The sequence below is a fragment of the Orbicella franksi genome, chromosome 7, assembly GCF_964199315.1.
Source record: "Orbicella franksi chromosome 7, jaOrbFran1.1, whole genome shotgun sequence".
NCBI lineage: Eukaryota > Metazoa > Cnidaria > Anthozoa > Scleractinia > Merulinidae > Orbicella > Orbicella franksi.
Genome location: NC_138151.1, coordinates 26,991,990 through 27,002,268, shown reverse-complemented (window position 1 = coordinate 27,002,268; position 10,279 = coordinate 26,991,990). Strand labels below are relative to the sequence as shown.

The following is a 10,279-nucleotide window of genomic DNA, read 5'->3' as shown; positions in this document are numbered from 1 at the left end:
ATTGTCGTTTCGGCGGGGGGGGGGGGGGGGGGAAGCGCCTTGTTTCGTCGCCTATGACTCAACTTGTTTACTTACGGCGATTTCATCATAAAGGCTGTGATTGTCTGTCTACTCTATCTCTGAATCAGGTGTTGCTGACCGTCAAGTTTCGCCATTTTCAAACTTGAGCCAACAACAATTAACATGTCGCAACACGTCGCAACAGAGTGGCCAAACGCGTGCAACATGTTGCGCCCAACAATGTTGCGATATAAAGTCGCGTTGAAATGTTGCGATCGTTTGGTTGGGGCTCTCCATGTACCAAAGTTAAGCTTAATTCTGTGGAAGGTATTGCCCATTGGTTATTGTATTCTCGCGGTAACTGCTCATCACCTAATTTGCAATTTCAGTAATTTTTTTACCGATGGAACTTTTCGCCTACCGCCAAAATTTAAGTTAAACGGCACTTGCCAAAATTATTTTCAGAAAATGCATTATCTGAGGTTGAGAGAACATGTAGCAAAATTACCGTGATAGTTTCCTTCAATTGGCCGTTGTAGATATGATTTAAAAAGAGGTATGTTTGTTAGGAGTGACAAATACAGACTGGCTCACAACTGGCACAAAAAAAGTTAAAAAAACGTTACGCTGCGTACTAAGAAACCTTTTTGGCTTGAGCGGTCGGTTTTCCCATTACAGACCACATGATATTCTCTAGAGAATTGACTAATTATTTATTCATATACACGTGACTGTTTGAAAATTTGAAAGCAAGAATTCTCATGAGTGTCATTACATGGTCTGAAATGGGGCAAAAAACCGCTCAAGCTAAAAAGGTCTATTGGGCAGTGAGATCAGAACAAGAAGGTCAGCGAAGATCTCAGTATCTGTAAGTAACAAGGATAACTGAATCATCAACAAAATTAAATTTATTTTGATATCACCATGATAGTATTGACTGATTTCCCCTTAAAATTATTCAAAAGGTTAATTTGATTGTAACATGATCTCACTCAAAATCTACTACATACCAAAAATCAAAACTATTATTAACATTTGGAGCTCGAACAATAAACCCTTAACTACCATGAGTGATAGACATCAACTTTCTCCTTACAAGATCAATACACTGTCAAGTAGTCACGTGGTGAGAATAGGGAAAATCATCAACTGAGGGGACGTTAATGTAATCCACCACAAATCGGTGAGAATCCACCACAAATAAAGGGGTTAATTCTGAACTTCTACCATTACTAAGGGGCCTTTCCTACTGTTTTTCACTACGAAAATGTAATTTGGGTCACTGGGACTAGAAATCACAAGCAAACAATGGGAACGAGACTAAGGTTTGGGCTACGATTGCATGGGAATTGGCATTTTAACCCCTTCCCTTCTTGACTCTCCTAACTGGCAGAGATAATCTTAATGTTCTAAGAAATTCTCAGAAGTAACATTGAATAAAGTGTATTGAACTCAGTAAGGAGAATTGATGTTTTGAGAACCGACACAAAAAGCAGTGATATTCTCGTAAGAAGAAAATTGGTGTTGGCTTGTCTAGCCACTACTTTCAGTCTGTTTCAACTAGCATTAACTGGCTTACGTTTAAATGGTTCTGTTACGTATGAATAAATGTAACTGAGTCTCCAATGTTTTAAATGGTGTAAACGTAATCAGTGTCTATCAATAAACGAAAACTTCCATTTAATTTAGTCATGAAGCCAAGAGCTCACAATTCAAAAGGTAGAAAAAATCACTTAAGACAGCATGTCATGGTGTTTCTGAATCGAAAACAAGAACTTTGAGACATTTTTAAAATGATATAACTCGTGAACAAAGTCTACCGTTTTTTTTCGCCCAAGGGACTTTTTCTTTATCCGGGTGGGCGCTGGCCACGTGATTCATGAATTCTGATTGGTTGTCTTTGAACGTGGCGCCACAATCTTCGCACACGAACATCTTGGCACGCCTCTCGCGGAAGCCAAACTTATGGACCACGCCGTGAACACGTGTCTGGTGTGCCTCCAATGAACAGCGCTGAGTGAACGACTTGTCACACTGTTCGCACTTGAATGGCTTGATGCCAGTGTGAGTTCTTACATGACGCTTCAAGTCAAATGTATCGTTGAAACCCTTGTCACAGAACGAGCAAGTGTAACGCTTGTAGAACGAATGAGTTTTAAGATGCCGGTTGAGCAGCCGTCGAAGTGGGAAGGTGCTATTGCAGATTTCACATCTGTGGTTGTGGGTGGTGTTTGAAGATATTTTGCTTGCTTCGTCGCGACACTTGTTCGTCAGCATGCTAATCTGAGGTCGAACACCGAAACCCCCATTGGCCGTCACCCAAAAAGGCGGGCTTGAGGCTGTTCCGGTCAGTTCAGGGCGAACGTTAACTTGCGGTGTTTTAGTTTCTTTATTTAGCAGCCAAAGGGTTGAATGGTCTGAAAACACCTTTCCGTTTGGCTTTTCAACAGCGCGCCGCTTTGCATCTTTAGGCAGCAGTAAAGTTTCAAGATCATCTTTTTTCACATCCGTCACCACTATGCTCGTGCTTACACTGTCTGGAGATGCAGGCGAAACAGGGGAGTAGTCACATTCTCTTTTATCCACAGGGCTAAAAGGTTCAGAAATGCGACCATTCTGATAACCATTCGAGTTTCTTATGTTCTTGATAATACTGTGATCTGGAGAATTACTTCTTGATTTCTCGTCACTACGTAGTTCCTGTTCTACTGATTTCCTTTGATGGCCTCGCTTAGGATCTTTTCCATCAGTGATTGATTTTCCATCAGTGATCAGTGTATTTACAGCACTGTAGTCCTCTCTGATGGGTTTCGGACTGACTAGGCCATCTTGTAACCAGCCCTTATGCCTTTCAGGGGAGAATTTGGACTCTATCGGTTTCTTGTCTACCTCATTCGGGCTTAACATCACTGTCTTTTCTCTAGTGTCATGCAAGAGACCGTTCCGTTCCCCCTCCACCTGGGAATTCCAGGCGTCTTTTTCAAGGGAGCCATTCAAAACTCTGGCCGCTTCTTCGTTTGCCGGTGTCCTCAAGTCAGCAGGAAACCACACCGTGCTTGGTGCACTTCTCCTTCGCCCTCTCGCTGGGTACACACTATGATAATTAAATATGTTCAAATAAGGCACAGACATGCGCCTGTCATAATGACAGCGTTGGCTGGTAGCGTTGAGGTCCAGCTCAGATTCCATTCGATCAATGATCTGTTCACTCTGTACTGTGCTCGATTCGTCTTGTTTCAAACTTTTCTTAATAATCCCTGAGTCTTTTTCTAGACCCTTATTTTCCTCCAGTGATCTCTGGGGCTTCACCTCTCGGTGACTGAAACATGGTTCGATCGAATTGCTGACACTTTCTGGACTTACACTGCGGGCTCTTTGATGACCTTTACCGGTCAATATTTCCCTTTCTTCGTCCATCCGTTTTCTTTTCAGTGAGTCAAAAACGTCTCCAAAGGGCCGGTGATCAAACGAACAAATCTCACTGCGCTCTCCGTTTATCTTTCTATCAGGAAATGGAAATTTTGGCGGAGTATGGAACCCAGTTGATGATGGTAACCATATTGACGAAGTTGTGTCTAGATAATGGTACGGCGGCGGTACACTCTTATCATTGCTGACTGTTCCTCGAGTTTCTACATCATCTGGTGTCTTCCGACCAGGATTTACCTTTAACACACTCTCTCTTCTTGGTAACGATCGACCATCCTCTAAGGTCTGAGAGGATTGCAACTTTGAAATGGGCACAGAATGTTCGGCGAAATAATTACCTTGTGTTAATAACGGTGGAAAGAAGAACATCCGATGGGGCATGAATGGCCAATTTTCCATTAGTCTTTCTCCTGTAACACTGTTTCGCGAGAATGAATCGAAGATTTGTTCCCTTGGATTGCCTCCTCCATGTGAAATACGCGTGCTTTCAACACGATGGTTGTATAAACGTCGCAATGTGTCCTCGTAGTGTTTGACGTTCAACATATCGTCTCTTGACGTTGAAGAGCAACGTTGAGAGAAGTCACCGATATCTGAAGACAAAAGGCAAAAATAATAGTATTAATCAGTGTTAAAAATGGACGCAGAAGGGTAAATTGTTGAAAAGAGAGATGAAAACGTGAAATCATGATAGCTCTTAAAAGAATGTATGCGTGTGGATCACACAGGCTTAAACAATTTGTAAAGGGCTTTAACATACATTTGTTGTTAAGTTTGACTACCAAATTTCGCAGTTCCACATGTAGGAATGCCACATGCTCCAAGAAACAAACCAAAACGAACGAGATTTGAGAAGGAAAGTCCCATGCGTCTTGACAGAATCGTTTGCAAGATTAATTTAACTGGTATTTGAACTTACTCTTGTTTTTGATACTATTGGTTTGCACTTCTAATAACTTGTTATTAGGAAATGAGAGCGACGCGGCGCTTCTTAAAGTAACGGAATAGATAAGTAACAAAAACAACACACTGCCGAACCACAAATAGAAAAATTCTTTCACGAGAAAATCCCAGTCAACTTTTCGTTTGCTTCCAGAATGAATTATGAATGAAACTGTCGTAAAAACCCGTTATGCTATTGGTAAAAGCAGACGTGCTATTAGAAGAGAAATTCAATGCTGTCAAATTGAGGGCAAAATGTAAATTTTGCTCCATTTGTTGTCTTCGAATGGTGTCCAAAACGCTGACAAAACAGCTTCAATACTTAAGCGGATTATGCCGTGAAAAAATGCAGTGTTTTGACCACGTTCAATAGGCCAGTGCAACACACACTAAGGTCTAAACCCTCTTTAGACGTTGCACTTTCGAAAACGTTCAACTTGAAACGAAACGGTCTGTGATATGGATATGCATAAGAATCGGAAATTAGCAAACACTGTTTAGTTTAACGAGAGTGCTGTGTGCTTTTGCTAACCAAACAAAATCATGTCGTCGCTGGAACCAGCTGTAGTTATCTGGCAAGCTTTTCGTGTCCATGTAACACATTCGTGACATCTTGAGTAATATTCAGCAGAAGTTTCCCTGTAGACTTGCCCCTCTGACCCCAAACTAACTAAATCTTGTATGTCAGAGATAACCCCTCAGAAAACAAGGCTTTACCCAGAGGATTATATCTCCCGCCCGCCGTCTTTGTTTCAGAAAACACGCGAATGTTTCGCGGTTGGCTAATTACGCTCAAAATTCAACCGCGCGAGAACTTGTAGCGCCTCAAAATATACCAACAAAAAAAGGATCACACTCAGATTTGCGCGAAGTTTATTGATTTGAAATTGCCGATAGATTTAAACACTTTAGGCAATTGTTTTTAATTGCAGTTCAAAATTTCATCGTCTTTGAAATGATAATTTCACTTGCAAGGGCAAGTTTCCGGTTCGCGTCTTAACAGAGAAAACGAAATTGCACAATTTAGTGTAAATTACAGTTTTCGAGCGAAACAAAAAAGGGACAGCCTATCGTTTGGTTTTTTACGGTTTGAAGTCTTCGGTGGACGCGTGCTACATCCGTGAACAAACAAAGCGACCTTTCAGATGTCAATAGCAATTTCCATTAGCTTCTTTATGTAACCATCTTTATTTCGCATTTGAATATGAAAGCCCATTGAAAAGAACTATTAAGTTTCGTTTGTCAATTAACTCGAAGAAAAGATTTCCAATTTTCACTTTTGTCTCGATCATTTACAAAGCTTTGCAAGCCGGCGAGCCGATCGAGTCAAAACTACAGTTGATCGCACTAGCTTTAAAATTTCCTTTGTACGAATTTGCGTGTATCTTAAAATGCATCCAAATGAAAAAATTCCGTGACGATCAGTTGTTATTGCGACCACCATAAAATGAATTATAAGCCCCTGCGGCGGCTGTTCAGTTGTGTTCTTTGGCAAGCGTTCGTCTTTTGTTTTATTCACAGAACACAAAAAGAGACCGTGTTAGCATAACCTGTTAAACGCTTGTACCGCTTCAATGGTGATTGGATTCCACGCTACACTTGAAATAACTGTGATCAGCGCAAGATTTTCGTGACTCTGGAGTGGCTTGAGCGATTTAAATCGATCGAAAGAGGCTCGAATATTCGTAGAGTAAAATCGCTTGGTATTGATTAATACTAGACAAACGGGAAGAAAACATGTCGCTATCATCCAAAATGAATTCTACGTGACCTCAATGCCCTCGAGGAAAATAAGGCCTCAGCATGAATATTTTCTCAAAACATCTCGTTGAGTAAAAAGATCGCGAAATAAAATGTTTTGACGATTAAATAATCGTTCAACAAATACTCCCCGCATTGAGGACAAGAAATAGGTCACACTAAACGTGTTTATAACGGTGGAGGAAAAATTTGCAAGGAAGGAACAATCGATTTCCCAAGACATAGTACGAAATTCTCATCTCTCAACATCAAACCTTACACAACGCGAAAATATTAATTTACTCACCAGTAGCACCGGTCCTGCTTTCTCCTTCGCCAAGATCGAGACGACGCTTCGCCTTTTTCACTAGGAAGGCTTTTGGCATGGTGGTTTCGGCAAAAATCAGCTCAAAATCGAGAAGATGAAAGAAGGAACGGTTCGAACCTTGAGAAGTTTACCCACACCAAATTTGGACCGACTGATGAAATTTCAGCTCGTAACAGCCGTGCAGTTTGTACGACACGTGCTGATGTGATCGGTGCTGCGAACCATGAGAGACCGTTAGAGGTGCGAAGTAAATTTATAGCTCATTCGCTTATAGCGTTCACTCGGTCATGTGATACCGGATTACAACCAATTACCCCGATATCATGGTATCCGATGATTACGTCTTTGTCCGCTCTCGACGCGAACAATAGCACAAGAAGTCAACAAACACAATACACAATACAAGTCTCTTTGAGGGTCTTTTATATTGGTGTTGTCATTTAATTTGGCAGTTCAATTGAGCACTTGTTACGCGCCGTAAATAGCAGTTTTATTTTGGGCCAAGTGGTTTTGGGCAGCGAAGCGCAAAAAAGATTCGCACCATCGTGAATTTACCGAGTTTCAATCGAGAAGCACTAAATAAATTAACTTCAACAGTCCTATAACGTGTTTTGTCCGAAAAGAGAGTTAATACCACTTCAAAGTTAACCGGACATTGACTTTATTTCGCTCGCCATGGCATTAAGTAAAGAAGGAAAAATGTCTTTTCTTCCCCATGCAGAACATATTTTGTTATACTATGTGTCCATAAAGTGACGACTTTCCGCAATGTGAATTGCGTCAATTCGCCCACTCATTCTGCCAAGTGAAACTACCTACCACTAAAAATAGTACCCGCGTGTATATTTAGTCAACTCATGAATAAAACACAATTCAAGCTGAGGTGAATCGCGTCAAAGACGGCAGCATTCCACATAGACGTCGTATTCAAGCGAGCGGTTCGTTTGCAAAGTCGCCATGATCTGTTTTCGAAACAGACCAAAAATAATTCTTGAATATACTTTCTGCTAAGACAGAAAGTTTGTATCGAGTTTTTAATATTGATTACGAACGAGGCAAAGTTCATTAGTCAAAGCGGAATTTTATAGCAACTGTCACAGCTACAGTGAACCGCAAAATTGGAGACCAGCGGCGGACGTGAACTAAAACCACCAAAAAGACAACAGTACAGCTAAAATGAACTTGAGAAATATAAATTTCAAACGCATCCATTGAAATTTTGATCAATAAACATTGAAAACGATTTTTTAATAAAAAGTCCTCCATTTTCAATTAAACCTAGGATCTGGCGTTTGTTTTTTCTTTCGCGGTAAAAATTTATTGTCTTGTTATGATCACAAATCAATTAAATTATTTTACTGTTATGATCGCAAGCAAGTTTAACAAGTCAAAGTGATAATGCAATTAAGTAACGTGTGAGAAAGCGTTTCAGGCCGTTTCAGATCAACAGTAAACCATCGTCACTGTGAACGGTAGCCACTAATATACACATTGGCACAAACCTAAGAATACTTTACTAGCACATGTAAATTAGGCAGACGTTTTCAAGGTATTAGAAACTGCAAAGGAAAACCAGACAGCACAAGGAATATTTAATAATGAAGTAATTCAAATCGTCTTGTAAAGACACCGTGACTGTCGTGTAGTTTAGTAGTTTACTGCTAAAAAAAGGCGAGTTCGAATGACCCAGGGCAACAGTTATCGGAAACAATGCCGACTGTAGGAAGCGGAATTTTTCATTAATATCCTTTTCTTTTATTGTGTTATATGATTCTGTGCGTTTTCTGTCGGAAAGCAAGACCATGACAGTTTATAACCCAATTTCAATATTTTCAAGTCATGCAAGGTTTTTTAGAAAAAAAAAACCGTTCGACTGAAGCATTACTGAACAAAAACCCCATCAATTTGTACGTTATAGATTCTTGGTCAAAGATACAGGTTCAACTGATCCTGTGGGTCTAAGACTTTTCTAGAAAACAGCGAAAAAGTTCTATCTCTTCACGAGGTGGAAAATGTCTGCCAGGAGATGAATTAGACTGACAACTTGACTGAAAAAAAAAATGAATGTTGAAAGTACAGCTTATAGTTTTAATCCGGCTTTCATTGTGTTGTGTTCTTGGGCTGGCAAGACACTTTATTCTCACAGTGCCATTCTCCACCCAGGTGTACAAATGGGTACCGGCTGGGCGTAACCCTGTGATGGACCAGCATCTCAGCCAAGGGGAAGTAGAAATACTCCTAGTCGCTTCATGTTACGGAAACCGGGATAAGCGCCGGCCTGACGTACCAGTGACTTGGCTCGTATGCAGACTTTACCTATACCAGGTGTTTAAAGCCGCTATGTATGATTTTTACTGTTTATGAACGAGTGAACCTTTCCATGGTCATCGGAAAGTCTGTTTGTGATTACAAATCTTTTACAGTCAAAAATGACTGCCATTAAACAAAAAAGAAAGTTAAAAAGGGAAATTAACTGCCATAGCGAGCGCGGTGCATGCAGCGGACGTTTGGAGTGTTAGCCTTAAGTACAACTACACAGTGCAAAGTGCAAAGTATAAAACACTCTGCTCTGACAAAGGGCTATAAACACTCAAAACGTCAGCTTCACTAAATCGCAACGGTGGCTACCTTCAAGTTGATAAATAATAATAATAATAATAATATTTTTTTTTCAACTATTATATATATTTATATAATAAACGAAGTTAGTTTTACTAGAGTAGTTTAGTTCCTCGAAGGCCACATAGGTTACGCTGTGCGCCCTATGCGGTCAACGCTTCGCATCCCTACGTTTTACACTGCATATAAAAGAAATACAAAGCCTTAGAATAATTTAAAATTTTACAAGTCTCATAAAATACTTAACATTAACAAAGATAAATGCATTTAAAACCTTATTAGCCCGCCGACGCAGCTCGATAGCAGTTATTTTAGAAACTAATACTTTCGTTCATCTAAAAAAAAGATTTGATATGACATATCAATATATCATAAACAGAAATACTTAATAAAAAATAGTCCGCTGTTGTTTTAAGCCGGGGATAAGTAAACCAACGCTCATCCACGCAGATCGGACGAGAAATAAGTTCGTTTCGTAGAAAGTAAAGGCTGCTTGCGTCACCTCAGGCGGCAGTTGTCGCGCTCCAAAACAGTGTCGTAGATATTTGATATTAGTGTTACAAAATATGTTATTGCAAAAAAACAACAACAAAATCTTAACTTGAAATGGCATGAAATGCCTGATGGAGTCAGGTTTTGCAGTTTTGCAGGATCATAATTTTCGGAGAAAAAAAAATATTCCATCCGCTTTTTGATCTTTCTCTGATAGAAAGCGAAGCACAAAAAAGACACCAGTAAATCATTAGTTATATTGTTATTTCCAATGAAGGAAGCAAGGGGAAAAAAATTGGGGGGAGGGGAAGTCATCTTTTGCATTTCCTTTTTTAGGTGGATAATGAAACTTTCCGCGTCAATTATAATTACATCACAATTTTATGATAAATGGTGCACGAGTACAGTTGCTGGGTTTTAAATAGCCGCGAGCCGAACATAAATAATCTGATATTTATCACATTGCTGTAAATTGTTTTAAAAGAGTTTTCAAGTGTTTTGGCAGTGGGCCTCTATAGAGACGTATGTGTACGTGTTAGGCTATTCTCACGTCACCTTTCCCATGTTATATAATTTAAAACCTAGATCACATATAATGGCACGCAAACGTGAGTTAAGTAGAGGTACACGTAGATGCAGAGAAGGAACTGGTAAAGAGCGACTTTGTTCGTTGCGGGGCAAATATAGGGCAAATGCCGAGTTCCTGTTTTTGTGTGCTAGTCAAACTGT

General features: G+C 40.0%; 1 protein-coding gene across 1 annotated transcript; it reads right to left on the bottom strand.

The window, feature by feature from the left end:
• Nucleotides 1-320: 320 nt before the first annotated feature.
• On the bottom strand, nt 321-7,685 carry LOC145492795 (uncharacterized). The gene is made up of 2 exons (XM_081472180.1): nt 6,419-7,685; nt 321-4,022 (listed from the first exon to the last, which is right to left on the bottom strand). Exons 1-2 carry the CDS (start codon nt 6,495-6,497, stop codon nt 1,789-1,791), a joined length of 2,313 nt encoding a protein of 770 aa, XP_081328306.1. The 5' UTR covers nt 6,498-7,685; the 3' UTR covers nt 321-1,788.
• Between the last annotated feature and the right edge of the window lie 2,594 nt (nt 7,686-10,279).